This window comes from Periplaneta americana, chromosome 14 (genome assembly GCF_040183065.1).
Source record: "Periplaneta americana isolate PAMFEO1 chromosome 14, P.americana_PAMFEO1_priV1, whole genome shotgun sequence".
NCBI classification, from domain to species: domain Eukaryota; kingdom Metazoa; phylum Arthropoda; class Insecta; order Blattodea; family Blattidae; genus Periplaneta; species Periplaneta americana.
In genome coordinates, this window is record NC_091130.1 from 45,353,755 (window position 1) to 45,370,042 (window position 16,288).

The 16,288-nt window shown below is 34.7% G+C and overlaps 1 protein-coding gene across 1 annotated transcript in view; it reads right to left on the bottom strand.

Moving 5' to 3' along the window:
• Positions 1-2,627: 2,627 nt before the first annotated feature.
• The window catches only part of LOC138713266 (protein APCDD1-like), a 269,121-nt gene continuing 255,460 nt past the window's right edge, over positions 2,628-16,288 (bottom strand). Inside the window, exon 5 of the mRNA XM_069845227.1 lies at positions 2,628-9,062. Coding sequence (XP_069701328.1) covers positions 8,253-9,062 — 810 coding nt within the window. The 3' untranslated portion in view covers positions 2,628-8,252. The remainder of the gene's footprint in view (positions 9,063-16,288) is intronic.

Sequence of the window (16,288 nt, forward strand, 5' to 3'; positions counted from 1 at the left end):
TCTATAGTGCAATAATTTGCAAAAAAAAGAACTGAAGCCTGTATCGAAATGAACGGCCACCATTTTAAAAAATGTGTTTAAATAACCCTATTATGTTTATTTATCAATTTAACTTCATTCTCTATATTGTACGCTAATGTGCTGTAGACTGCATAATGAATACGTCCGAATGGAGTAAAAACACTTATTGTTAATGCAGTACTGTAATTTGATTAAAGAAAAACCTAATGAAAATTATCAAACTCAAAATGGCGATATTTCCTAGTTTACGTAAATGGATGAACTACTTTTCTTCCCTCCTATACCTAGTAAAGTGATTTGTTTGTATTTTACGCCAGTATCATCGAACTCCAGTGGAAGGGGGTAGAAAACGGTGTTTCCGGTTTTGAACCTTTAATCCAAAGGTATAGCCAGGTTAATATTAGAAATGTTAGTAAAAATAAAATGATGTCCCTGTATAATAATGAAATTATGAAATTCATGTATGTTGGTTAAAGTAAGACTTTTTCAATTTAAAATAAAATAATTTTTATTATTAAAAAAAATTCGAAAAAATACTAGACTTATGTGATTAGGTACAACAGAAAAATCGACTTTTTTACTTATGTGCCGTTTCCCTCCGACCAAAGAATGTAACTTTTCCTCACTTGTAACAAACTCCACAAGTGTTTACTAAAAATGGAGGGAATAAGCTGATTCACAAGTTTTTACGAACTCCCAGCTTTTATCACAGTGGCGGTCCCTGATGAATTTGCTGCGAATTTCAAACTCAGGAGAATTTTAGAAGATGGCAATTTTTCCTAAAGAAAATAATGAAAAAATCTGGATTTTAATGCGTGAACGAGGTGTCACAATTCGTTTAAACAAAAAGGTAATATTTACACAAGAAACCTTTAAGATATTTCTAACTCTCTTCCAAAATTCATTGATCTAAATACATGCATTATGGAGTAATTAATTTTTCTACAATAAATGTAATTTTTCAGTAAGTTTTCATAACAGAAAAATTATATAATCCACAGTTTGAAAGATAAAGAGATTGGGTTTGCAGTAAATAACTTTATTTTTTACAGGCATTTGGTGCCTTTATAAAAATCAGGGAATTTCACATTTAAGTACAGTATAAAGACAGGTATGCAACATTTCTTTCGAAGGTGTGTCCTTAAAGGTCTGGTAGACCTGTAAGTTGAGTGCACTTGAAGTCCAGATAAACAGTATTTTCTTTTATTGCAATGCTTAAAATAAATTGATAAGGTACTGACAATAAGTTCTTGAGCATGAACTTGATGAGATTGCAATTTGTTAGGTTATTATCAGAGCCCTGCAACCAGCAACAGTGTAGGTATGTTTGTAGTAGGCCTATAGATAGCTCGACGGCATCTACACAGTACAGGTCTGCTGTAGAGAGGACATGCGAAAACAATATTAAGCTAATAATTGTTACCATAACAGATATATTCTGTAGGACCAAAAAAAAAGTAATAATCTTTAGTAAATTCCTCTAGCTACAGTGCATATTTCTATACAGATTACTGTTCACATGACTGTGGAATCCCGGCCACCAAGTCACTCAACTAAGTGCGCTCCTTGTATAATGGCAGTTGACTTAATAAAATGTCAACATAACATACATATCCAACTTGGAGTCAGGCCACAAAGGGGAAAACACTGGAGGAGGGGGAGTTCGATCCGGTGTTGTGGATTGGACTTCGGCGTAGCTCAATGGTGAGAGCGCTTGGTACGTAGAACCAAGGACCCGGATTCGATCCCCGTCACCGGAGAGAATTTTTCTCTTCTAATATTAGTTTTTACCCTACAGATATATTCTGTAGGACCAAAAAATAATAATAATATTTAGTAAATTCCTCTAGCAACAGTGCATATATCTGTACAGATTACTGTGCACATTATTATGGAATCCCGGACAGCAAGTCACTTAACTGAGTGCGCTCCTTGTATAATGGCAGTTGACTTAATAAAATATCAACATACATGCCCAACTTGGAGTTAGGCCACAAAGGGAAAAACACTGGAGAAGGGGAGTTCGATCCTGTGCTGTGGATTGGACGTCGGCGTAGCTCAATGGTCAGAGCGCTTGGTACGTAAAACCAAGAATCCGGGTTCGATGCCCGGCGCCGGAGTGAATTTTTCTCCTCTAATATTAATTAAAACTAAGCTACATTAATGCTCTAATAGGAGAATCTGGTAATGACCACTTATGAAAAAATAAAATTTATTTCTTCAGAAATGAGGATATATTTTTCATTTAGAACACTTAAAATGTTTACAGTCTTTGATTGCAATGAATAGAAACTCATACAGCACGCACTCATAAATTGTTTTATTTCAACTTTGTGCTAACATTTATGTTTTTTAATTTGTTAATTCCAAACTTTAATTAAATCTAAAGTATCTACTGTATATGCGTTTTCATCATTATTAAATAATTATATAATACATTTTCAATCTTAAGACATATCAACTTGCAAACGTTTATTTGCTATTTAATAAGATATATGAACGTTTTCGCCGTTTGGGGTATCTTCAGATATAACAAAAACATCTGAAGATGCCCCAAACGGCGAAAACGTTCATATATCTTATTAAATAGCAAATAAACGTTTGCAAGTTGATATGTCTTAAGATTGAAAATTTATTATATAATTATTTAATAATTCACTAGGCATATTGAAATATAAAAATGAATTTAAAAAAAGTTTTAATCATTGCAAAAATTAGGAGTGGATAAATTTCGGGCGCCGGGTGGGGATGGGGACTAAACATTTTTATATGGCACTCAAGTTTTTTTTTATTGAGTTCAAAATTTTTTAAATTTCGATTTCTTTTATATCACTACGACTAATACATAATATTAACAGAAGTGATTGTAGGAAGATTTTCGAATGTTCCTTTTAGATTAATATTGTTGCGTTTGTTGCTCATATCAAGATATCATTACTACATAGGTTCAGTGAAGAGTACACACTAACTCTGAGAACGTGTGTTTGCACTGCTTATATACCCATTTAATATTCTTTAACATATCTCAGTAAAGGCATCTTTATCTTAGTTCGAATATAATGGAGAAAAATTCTCTCTCCGGCATCGGGACACGAACCCAGGTTTTCAGGTCTAGTGCTGACACTTTATCCATTAAGTCACACCGGATTCCAGTTCCGATACCGGGTTGAATCCTCTCAGTTTAAGTTTCACCTCTCAGTTTCTCTTTTGTGGCCAACTCTCATGCATTGTGTTACAGATGTGTGACAGTGGCACAATGTCCAACAAACTATGTGCAGATGTGCACTCATTACGAGTGACTAAGTGACCGGGATCCGACGGAATGAGCGCCATCTTAAATCACTATCATATGATAACGCAGAATTCCTGCACGGAAATGTCATATGTACTTCGGTACATCATAATAATATTTAGTTCGAATAGTTTTCTCATTGCATATTTGCCCAAAATGTGCTGACTCCTGAAATAAAGCGGCTCGCTTATGATTTTTTTTCTATCTCTGGTGAAAATATTCTTTTATTGCGTCTAAGCTACCTTTAAATAAAAATTTTGTTATTATTGTTATTAAATCGAAGTGGTATATTGCATATGAGTATTATTCTTGTTTTTCAGTCGCTCATTCAAACAGGTACACGAATAAAGAGATGTAAACACACAGTACCGGAACGTGCTCGAGACTATTTCATTGCAGGGTAAACTGTTGACTCGCAACTTGCTCTCCGTAGGTAGGGGAAACTCGGCAAATTTAGCAATATGGGAAATTTGGCAATATTCTTGTATTTCTTTTATTGCCAAATTTCCTCCAGAATTTTAAGAAGTTCAATGACACGATCATAGAGTGGAACATCTGAGTGTACTTTTAGTTTTCGTTTCATTCGAATCCGCGCATTATAGTGGCAGATATTGTTACTAATAGAAAGAAGTGTTGAATACTCCCTGTGAACATGGTGATTGTGTGGACGTGTGTATACAAAGACTGAAAGAAAGTGTTTTTCATTACCTACGTATGTTTGTGCATTATATATCAAAAGCTGAGATTCCATATTATAAGGTAAGCCATTTATATAGTTAATATTTTCTGTTAATAACTCATCAGGCCTTAGCTCGTTTTATGTTCTTCTTAGCAAAAAATGTCTTCTCCAGGGTAGTGTGAATTAGGCATTTTCCTTTATAGTGATATATTGCTGCTCTCTTTGAACAAGAATGTGTACTCGACGGTAAAATTTAAGATTAGGGACGTATGAGGGATTTTTACAGTCTTCAATGCAGCACTGTGTGGTGTGTTGCAGATATGCCATGCCAAGGGAACGAGGACATTATTCCGAAAAATATTCCAAAGATGATTTGCGGGCTGCGGTTGGGAGTGTTTTGAAAAATAGATCGTCGACTTATAAGGCTTCTAAGAAGTACAATGTGCCCTTTAACAACTTAAAGAGGTTTCTGTATGCACCCTCACGACCCGATGACGTTGTCATTCCCAAGAAAGGAAGACCCATAGCTCTAACCGTTGAGGAAGATCAAAAACTGGTGACATATGTAATCAAAATGCAAGAACTTGGGTTTGGGCTATCGGAAAAACAAATTCGAAGACAACCCTTCAATATAGTTAGTAAGAGTGGTCGGAAAAATCCATTCAATTCTTTTTTTTTTTTTTTTATGTTTAGTGACTTCTTGTCCCAGTAAATCAAGTCTTATAAACCTTGTACCATTGTTTTATTTTGAAAAAAAAAAATTATTTTTAATGCTATTGCCAAATTACCCCTGTACTATTGCCAATTTATCCTGATGAAGTACCAAATCTGGAAACATGTCATTTGTTATTTATTAGTGTGTTATGTGTAAAGTAATTCAGATTTGTAGAATTTTCTTTCAGAGGTTTATTGGGATTTAATGTTTAAACACATTCCATAATAGAGGAATATTTAATTTCCGAATATGTAACTACAAACTGTGTTAAGATACAAATATTGCCAAATTGGACGAGTCTCCCCTACCTAACGAAGCTAGTATGATCGATATACACCTAACTTGTAATCAAATAACCAAACGCAGGACTCTAGTTTTGATACTTTTTCAACTCAGTCGTTGGAAATAACAAAATAATCTTTCATAGGTAATACTTTATATCTCATTCTCAATAGGCTCAGAGTATATGAATATCTTAATGAAACAAATTGTAGGATCGGCGACGCAAGGTCGTAAAAGAAGAGAAGTTAAATGAAAATGAAAATGTTTCTCTTGACCTCCTGTATCTTCGTGTAAATTCGAAATTTTTAAGGAGTTGCAATTAAGTCTACATGCAGGAGAAGAACATTTTCAGCAACTGATATGAAATGGATTGGTACTGTTGCTAATATATTTAAAAAATTTCAACTTTTCTGTCATTCTATGCTACATGTGTCACAGGAAAATTGCGGTAGAAGTTATGCTTGCAAGCTGTTATGCATCTTAAAAATCACACTGCATATTTCTAGTAAGAACAAAGACGCTATACAACATTTTCCAAGAATAAGTACAATTTTTAAGTTAAATCAATTTGGGAATATTTTTTTCATGCCAAATAACGGTAGCTGTCTAGGACTTACTCGTGAGAGATTTTCTTTACACTGCACTGGGACGTAATATAGTCTACTTTCATAAATGAAGAGAGCAATTCTCTCTCAGTATGAAATATCATATCTGTGGACTTGAAAATATTCTGGAACATACTGTAATGCTCACTATTTCGGCAATAAAAATAAATACAATTAGAAGTATAAATTTTGCTTCTTTCTTGTGTTTCACTTACCATATCTTGAGACATTAATTCAGATTATAACCTTATTGTTCTGCTAATAATGAACGGATATTTTACCACTATTCCCATAAACTTAGATGTTTTAATTTCATTTCACATTTACGCATTTGTTAACACACTTATGTACTTTCTGAAGAGATGAACAGCACGTTCGTCAATTTTGATTTATTATGGTGAATTTGAACATGTATTTTACTACCGTCTATATTGTTTATTGTCCACAATCTACTTAATGGGATTACTCTAAACTTTTATAATCTTTAAGATTATTCATTCTTTCGTTTCAGTTGGTTTAAATTTTATTTCATATTTATTTTGTGCAATTATGAAGTAAGCTAATTGAATTGTTCTCCAGTCGATGACAAACATGTTCACTGTTTTCGAATCGATATGCTAATATTTAACAAAGTATTATATTTCACCACCAGGTTGGTCTTTCATTCGTTTTAAGTTTCGCATATATACATTTGTCACTCATTCGTCTACGAATCACTTAGTGAAAAATAACACAGTCTTTTATTCGCTCCCACATTATTCATAATGTTTTTCACCACTTTTATTACATATTTACCTACTGTGTTTTCATTTGTTTCTCCTTCACTGGACGAAAAATATGTTCAGAGGTTTTTCACACACCCGTTATAAATGTTGATGTATAATGAATATCAGGATACGAACTTCGTTGAAGAAGATTCCGACTTCACAGCTGTCAAATTATTGAGTCATTTATCTTTCATCCACACGACAGGAATCATGTCCGAGTTAAATCTTTTACATAAAGAAATTAATACAAGAGACTGTAAACTTGTTCATACATATACGTAGTTGCAGTCTTTTATGTAGTATTTAATATAATTTGTTCTGACTTTAGAAATCGAAATAAAGTGTTTACAGTAGAAATCATAATCAGACTAAAATTAATATTCACGATGACAAATGGGTTCAAGTGAAACACGTTTTCTAAGCCCGGTTTTTAACTTATTTAAAATTGTGTCCAGTAATTTTCGATAAACGCGTTAGAAGAAAGAAATGTATTTTATAAGATTGTTGATCGCGTTGGAGAATTAAAACTCTCACGTTGTAGAAAGTCTCATACCAATTTTAATAACAAAAAAGTCGCTGCTTAAAGTAAATATGTCCAATCTGACGTGAAAAATCTCTCAAATAAAAATTTCATATCCATGGTTTCGTGAAGAATCATTCGTTGAAGTTAATATCATAACCACTGTAACTTGAAAAGAAATTCATTGTAGAAATGCTCATATTCTCTGTGGCGTGAAGTAACAGTAGTAGAAAATCTCGTGTCCACTGTGACGTGAAGAATCACAAACAGATTTTTCTTCAAAATCATCATCGGACTTCATGATTTTGACACACGTTGTGTAGGGGAGAGATGGGCAGTATCGTACATCGGGTAATATCGGACAGTGAGTTTCTTTCATGTACAAACAGATGATAGTACCTGGATGACATGGTTACCTTTCTGTGATGTCGCAAACAGTTACGTAACCATGTCATTCAGGTACTACCAGCGAATAGGGATTATAAAGAATGGACACAGCGAATTTTCCTGTGTTTTGTTTCTCTGTGCGCCAGCGTATAGTTCCACTTTCAAGCGCTAGAGGTTAGTGTAATCGAGCATACGCTAAGATAATAATTGAGAATAGAGTTGAGACACGGGATCCAAACATCGCCTACCTTATTGCATAATCCAGTAACGCTTTGCTTCAAATAAATTGAAGTTAACAGCTTTTCCTTATTTCTCAGTGACAAACTATTGTAATAATAATATTTTATATTTCAGATATCATAAATTATATTATAAGATAATATAATACATTATAAAATTAAGTATCGAATTCGTTTAATATTTGTATATAATATAATATAGGTAAATGTGGATTTACTTCTCGTAAGAGTTTTGTTTTTTCATTTTCAGTGCTATCAAATCATTACATATTTTAATTGTTGTTGGGGTCAACGTCTCAACTCTCATTATAAAGGGACTCTAGAGTCTAGACATTACAGTTAATGACGGATTTATTATTTTATGGATCCAATTTATTTTATTTGAGTACATAATGTGTCTAGATATATTAATTATATGTGTTATATTTCTGCTGTGTCGACTGCTAGCTGGTGTGATGTCAGCGCCAACTCTAGGGAGAAAGCAGAATCTCACGCTTTAGCTGGCTTGAAGGTCATTGAAATCAGTCCGGCTACATCAAAGGTACCGACGTGAAGTGTCCATTCTTTATAATCCCTATTCGCTGGTACTACCATCTGTAGTAGATGAAAGAAACGCACTATCCGATATTACCCGATGTCCGATACTACCCAACTCTCGCCTAAATTTCACCTTTGTGCAATTGTTGACTCATTTATGCATCCTTCCCGCGACGAAAAACATGAATGGACAATTTTAATACACCCGTTATATAGAAATAACTGTCCTTACTACACTGTGAATAAGAATTAATGTGGAGACGCTTATACACACGACTGTCGATCTTGCAGAAGAAGACCTCAAACCAATTCTGGCATCAGAAATCGGGAAGAGTTGATTATCTTGAAAATCATCATCAGGATGATGGTAATGATGGTGATTTGGCGAGAACGGTGGCAGACTTCGACAGCGTATGAGCGGAAGCTGATAGGCCGTGGGTCGATCCTTTGGCCCTCTTTTCCTGTTGTCAGTATCGGGCTGCCCCATCAGCAGTAGGATGTTCCCTTGGGCGTCCGATTCCACTCGCACCAACTCGTACTCTGTGCTAGGGACGATGATGCCCAGAGGCGCACATCCTCTGGACGGCGTGAGGTCCCTGGCAACTCCAACCTTCCAGACGCCTCCAGGGATGCAGCGGGAATCTCCTTGGAGGTTCTCCGCCATCCCTCTGTCCAAGACGGTGAGAGACGCGTGCTCTACCCGGTAGTCAAACTCTGTCCCTCCCTCGACCTTGCTGGAGGTTGTAGGGTTCCTGGAGTAGCGTCCCGATGCGGCTGCCGTGAAGGTCGGCACCGAGCAGATGGGGTCGGCGAAGAAGCGATACTCGCCGTGCCAGGTTCGATCCCCGGCGTGGAAGCGCAGACGACGCGTGAGGAAGAGGCCGAGGGGCCTCGTTTCGCAGCGGGCGCTGACCCACTCGCCCCCCAGGTAGGGCGGCAGCCGTGGCTTGGCTAGTAGGTGGGGCGGAGACCTTTCAGTGCAGCGCGCCACTTCGTAACAGATGAGGCAGCCATGGGCCTGCAACAAATGACGATCAGACGATAAATTACTTCCTATAATAATAATAATAATAGTAATAATAATAATAATAATAATAATAATTCATTTATTGATATTTATGTGCTGGACAACAGCCATTGGTCAATAAAAGTCCAGCACACTGATACAATTAATACATTAAAATGAACAACTGTGGTTCAATTAAATACTTGAGTCAACAACAAAATAAAGAACAGACAGTATATTACAATAATTAATTTACAAGAATTAAAACTATAAAATATTAGGGAAAGGAGTTGATTCATACTACCAATTTGTGTATAAGGATTATTAAAATAATATTAGCAAAGATATTGCCATAGTCTAATACTTCTATACATTGAATGGATCGAAATCGCCTACATGTAAGTTACCATGTTTAATACATCTGGAGACCGCGAGGAAGATTTAGAATTTCTAATATAGAAGAGTTTGTGATGTCTCATGTCCTTCATAGGAATACGAAGGCTGACACTGTTTAAGAAAGATTGACAATGTCACGTTTTAAGGACCTTACATAAGAATAAGTAATCGAGATCATGACATTTGGCATATAGACTTCGACTTTTAAAGCGCCCGCATTTTTTATCATAGTTATACCCAGAGTTATTAGGCAGGAATCTCTACGAACATAATGAAATAAATTTCCTTCCAATATTTTCCAGTTTTGCCGAATCAGAACTAGTAATAGAGTTCCAAACTACAGATGCATATTCGAGTTTCGATCTCACTAATGTATAGTATAGTATTAAAAGAGAGTCAGGTGTTGAAAAAGAATAAGTAATTAACCGAATTATTCCTAACATTCTTATTGCATGGTTATAAATATAATCAATGTGGTTGTGAAAATATAATTTATTGTCAGTTAATACACCGAGGTCTCTAATACAATATTTTCTATTAATTAATACATTTTTTAGATGATAGTTTTAGTGTAGAGGTTTTCCTTGAAAATGATATTACGTAAGTTTTGGATTCATTAATCACCATCCCGTTATCAGCTGACCAATTGGTAATTGAATTAATGTCATCCTGAAGAAATTGACAGTCAGCAAAACCGTTGATTTTTCGAAAAATTTTAAGATCGTCAGCGAATAATAGATAGTCAGAACTTATTCTTTTGCAAATATCATAAATGAAGATTAAAAATACAAGAGGTCCTAAAGTTGAGCCCTGGGGCACACCACAAATAATATTAAATGGATAAGAGAGAGTGTTCGCAATACTTACACTAGATTGTCTAATAATAATAATAATAATACTAATAATAATAATAATATTATTATTATTATTATTATTATCATTAATATTATTATTATTTTACTACTATTAAAATTTGAAATAATAAGAAAGCGTTGGGACGAGTGTAATTCTTATGATACGACTCTCAATTAACAGCTTGAATAGTTGAAACGAATTCAGTACTGGAAATCATCATGTGTTTGTGGATTCGGCTTCAAAATCGACGTTCGAATAAACAGCATGACTGAGGTTATGTCAAAACAATTGTAATCTCTTTTATTTTTTCAGCAGCAAATTATACAAAATTGAGAAAGAGATTATGTTGAGAAAGCTGTTCCAAAACCGTGACTCACACACATCATTTGGTCTTCACTGTCCTCAACGCTATTTTCTGGCCTCAGAATCGACGACGTTCGAATGAATGCGATCACTGAGGTTTTGTCAAATTAACTGGATTCCGTTTTGCTTTTGCAGCAACAAATTATATAAAACTGAGAAAGTTGTAAATATTAATTAAGGAAGTACTTCTGAATGATGACCAGAGAAACTTGATGCTGTGTAATAAATGAAAAGTTGATGAAAGCTTTTTGTATCTGAAGCTTGTCCTTTGATTCTCTGACGCGGTTATGAGCAGACAGTATTGAAATCGACGTATTGGAGGCAGTACAACAGCGAGCCTGTTAGCTGCATAGAATAGGATTCAATGTCCGGGCTTTAGTAGTTTCGCTTTTAAACTTTACTTTATTGTGTTAGTTATGGTTAGAGGACGGCTTCGCAAACTTTGGTACACTGCGGCCTTCTGAACAGTGGCGGCTCGTTATATTTTTTGTATGCTGGATATGAGATTGATGACTGATGATCAAGACAGAAACTAATAATAATAATAATAATAATAATAATAATAATAATAATAATAATAATAATAATAATAATAGAGCATACGCAATTAATTTCTTGCTACAGTTAAATTCTTCTAAATGATCAAATACAATTTCAGATATTCTTTCGGCAGTCCTGTCATCTGAAAGTCCTGTTAATTCTTGTGTTTTATTCTAGCTTATTTTATTTATTTTTTATGTAATTTTGGCTTTTATTTATTTTACTTTTTATATTATTTTACAATTGAGTGACAATGTGACCTGTTCTGGCTCTTGTTAAAAGTGTTTGAACATGTCTGGGAAAGTTTTTGTACATTTCCAGGTCATTTGGTTTCTTTTGCACAGACTGTAAAATTTTTCCTTTGTCAGAAGAGAGCCAATTGTTGATTCATAGGTTTGTAAAATGAGACTTTACTGAAGCAAAAGCACTGGATAGAGATATGACTTGAAGAGGTCTTTGTTGCAAATATGTTTCCTGTTTTGCAATATTATCGATTTTCTCGTTTCCAGGTATACCACAATGACTAGGTATCCATTATATATGAAATACTTACCTATTTCTGATAATCCTACTTGTTTGTGGTGTAATAATCACGATAAAGATCTGGAACACATTCTTCTATACTGTCCATCCATAAACCATAAAAGAAGTAAATTAAACTCATCAGTACCAGTTGCAGAAGACACAGCCCTGCAGTATATATTGACTACACCCCAACTCTGGCTACTAGCAACAGGCATCTATAATGAACACCGATCCTCATTTCTCGTGAAAAACTACAACTGAATAGACTACAGTGGGCTATAGTCGACTTTATGTTATCTGCAAACAGTTGGATACATTAAGAAGATTGATCGATTGATTGATTGATTGATTTTTATATTATATCATTTTAAATTATTTATTATTTCGTTTATTCTGTTCTTTTAAAATGACCAATGAACTGCATTTAAGGAGGCTGCAAAGGTACTTGAAAATTAGTATTATAGTCTCTGGCAAGTTCTTTACCACCCAGAAAGAAGGGTCGTAGTATTAGGATATACGGTCACATCCTCAAACGCGGTTAAAGTTAAGCCATATTCTTACCTCCGCACCCTTCCCTGTCCTTAACTTCACTGCTAGAAAAAAAAACCGTTTGCTGTAAGATATTTGGATGGTTCAAGGGAAAGTATTCCTAAGGTCTGAGTTGTGCAGTGGTGACAACTCACGACAGAAAGTGGATGTTTATAGGAAAGTAATACGTCGGGACGCATTAAAAGTCAAAATCTGTAATTAAAATGTATTATATCCTCAGAGGCACGAAATTAAACTGTAGGATCATCCTCATATCCTTCATGGAGAAATCGCTACTGCTTTTGAACTAGTGTTACATGCTAACAGAGAAGTTCACTTTATTCTACACACTTTGTACCTTCGTAGATGAAACGACACCAAGTTATTATTTTACATTTGCATAAATAATGAAATGCAATGTAAGAGTTAACTCGTTATATCTTTATGGAAGGTAACGCGTTTCCGTTAATTTTTATGGGTGAGAATTTTTCAGCAATGTCGATTAGTTCTGGTTACGATTATAAAAAGTGAGGTGACATTACATTAAATTAAGTGAGATTAAAATATACTTTATCATATATGAAATCGAATTATATTAAACTGGGTTTACATTATATGGAAGAGGATATTAGATTAAATTATAAGTGAATCAGACTAAGTGATTTCAGATTAGATCAGGTTATTTTGGATGAATCGGAAATGGATTTTGATTACATAAGATTAGATGTGATTAGAAAAAGTAGGGCGAAATTAGGGGAGAGTTGGGTAGTATCGGACATCGCCTATCGGACAATGAGTTTCTTTCATCTACAACCAGATGATAGTACTGAATGACATGATTACGGTTCTGTGATGTCGCATACAGTTACGTAACCACATCATTCAGGTACTACCATCTATGGTAGATGAAAGAAACGAACTGTCCGATATTACCCGATATCCGATACGACCCAACTGTCCCCTATAGTTTAATGAAATTAATTTAGATTAGGATTTCATTAGAGAGAACTAGAATATGTTATATGAGATTAGATTTAATTAAAATTAGCGGTAGTACCATTCACTGATTGAGATTCTGGCTGATATTTACAGTACATCTATTATCAGACAGTACATCTCACTTGACGATATGTGTCAGAGGAAAAACAATACTTGTTTCTATACGTCTCAAGTCTGACTAGTGTAATATGTAGCTAATCGGCGATGTATGCAATGGAGGGGGAAATGAACTGGCCACCCTATCTCATTATCTTCTGGCTTAGTTGCCTTATAAATGGTGCCTACTGGGATCACCTGTGAGGTTTAGACCTTTCTTCAGACAGTTGACTAAACAACAGCGGTAGTACATTAAATTAGTTCAGATTAAAATAGATTATGTAAAACTGGATTGGATTAGGATTATATTTAATTAAGTTGCTATGTAAAGTTAAAAGAGATTAGATGATATTAATTTGGAGTCAGATTATGTCAGTATGATCAGATTGCATTTAATTACAATAGATGAATATAACATCAGGGCTGATTATGGTTACATTATATTAGATAAAATTAGTATAAATTATATGTTAGCTTAGACTGGTATTATTTTAGACTAGATTGAATTCGATAATATTAGGTTAAGTTAGATTGATCAAGCTTGCATTGATTAGGTAAAATTAGAATAGTGTAGACGATATTATATTGGATTAGCATTTAATTATGAGTATTAAATTATATGAGAATACAATATAATACAAGTAGTAATAATAATAATAATAATACATTATTCAGCGTGGCAATTAATGTTTCTATATACTCCTACTTGAACCGTTGAGCAAAGTAAACAAATTACATTTTGTCCGACAGAACAACAAAAAAGTTCTTCTAATTCTTTACGAAACCACCTCTTACTGCTTGTAGAGACAGTTTGTAGAGCAACATGATATCGTCACTGCTTGCCTTCAGTACGTGAATGAAACACAGACCAATATACAGGAAACTCCTCGTACCCGTTTGAATGTCTGTGATTACACGATGTAATCACGACACCCGCTTTGGTCACCGCTGCACTATACTTACAGAATACAGTAGCTGGTAGCAGTGAAGGTCGGGGGTTTGTTTCGCTTGAGTGGAGGTACTGCTGCTTGAGTCTGCTCAAGGTGCGATGTCGCTTACGAAAGCGAATGGTCCATACATAGTTACTGTCGGTTTATTTCTCAGTTTTGACTGAGTTCAATAGCAGCAGGTATCATTCCAATGTTCTTAGATGTACGAAATGAACACTTTTATCTGCCCTCCCAATATCGTGTAATATAATAATAATAATAATAATAATAATAATAATAATAATAATAATAATAATAATAATAATGATTTATTTTAGCTGGCAGAGTTAAGGCCGTAAGGCCTTCTATTCCACTCAACCAGCAAAAAGTATAGGCTACATACATATGCATGAACTTACAAACAATTCAACAATTTGACTTAGATAAGAGCTACATATATACAAGAGTTATTTACGAATTAAACAGCAAAATACTATGAAATATTAATTAAACACTAAAATACAAACTATGTAGCAGAATTAAGCTAACATACGAGTACATAGAATGTTAATATATTTCAAATAGTGTTAGATAATAGAAAGAGATTATTATGAGACAATTTTGAAAATACAGCACTATCAGGATGCATGTCTAAAGGAAGGAGTAACAATGTAGACAGTGATAGTTTAAGTCAGTATGATTGGAGTGAAATGCTAAGAAGGTTATCTTTTAAGCTGTTTTTAAAAGTGTTTATTGTCTTGCAGTCCCTAATACGTTGTGACAGGGAATTTCATTGTCGCGAGGTGGATACTGTAAAAGATGATGAATAACGAGATGTTCTATGAAGAGGTAGGCCTATACTTAACGCGCCACAGATAAGTGATCTGGTATTTACGTCGTGGTTAGAGTATAGATAAGAGAAACGAGACGAAAGGTAATATACAGTAGTTTACAATGTCATTGTCTATTTATTTGCAGTGAAATGCCTAAAATCAATTTTGTGCTCTTAAACAGTTCGATATTACTTCAAAACGGTGTGGTTACGGATGTGCCATGTCTGACAGACGAATAACCGGGGCCTCCCAAAGTGTATTATTGCTGGCCGGGTGGTCAATTTTGTACCACTCGCGTTCCCTTGTTTCTATGCCAGTGACAGGCACACAAACCACAGACATTTTTCCCCATTTCATGCTTGAATGATGCATTTATCCTTCGACCGAGGAGGCAGGGCATGCGGGAGTTTAGGTACAATACTTGCATTGTGTTTTGTTTACGTTACTTTCATAATATTTTGTATTCTCTCCGTCCCGTTTTGTACATCATCTCCCATTTTGTACTTGACAGTTACAAAACGAACCCTGTTCGATCCTTTCATGTAGAGTGAAAGGATGCATACAACATTTCTGTTGTAAAACATAAAATCAAAACGTGTATAGCAAGACGATAACAGACTTTGTGGGTGGCACAGTTGGGTGGATCTTGAAGCATGTACATGAACATAGGTACGTATTCTGTTAGTGAAATCTACTGCAAGCTTGCAGAATAACTGATTGCTCAGTACTGATTGGTGTAGCAGTACAGTACTGATTGGTCTCATTCGACATTGGATAATTCGAATTATTGAGTAATTCAAATAACTATTTCATCGGTTTACAAGCAAAACACATTAAGACAACAATATTACTTCTGTAAAAAATACGATTGAATGTTATTGACAAAACTGGAACCTCAAAATATAATTTTGATCAAGTTATTTATCTTGATTTGTATTTTATTTTCCAATTATAAGTTTATACACACAGTAGCGCTCAAAAGTATTTTGTAATTAAGGTTTTATGTTGTCAGTACTGTTTGCATGCAGTTACAACAACGCAAAGCCATGGATAAATATATAATACGATGCGAAACTTACTGAGTTTCCCGTAACACATACTAGAGCCGCTGTTGTAGAAATTGATCTTGCTGCCACCTGTTGGGGGGAGGGGCATTATTACATCTAGCAGCGCA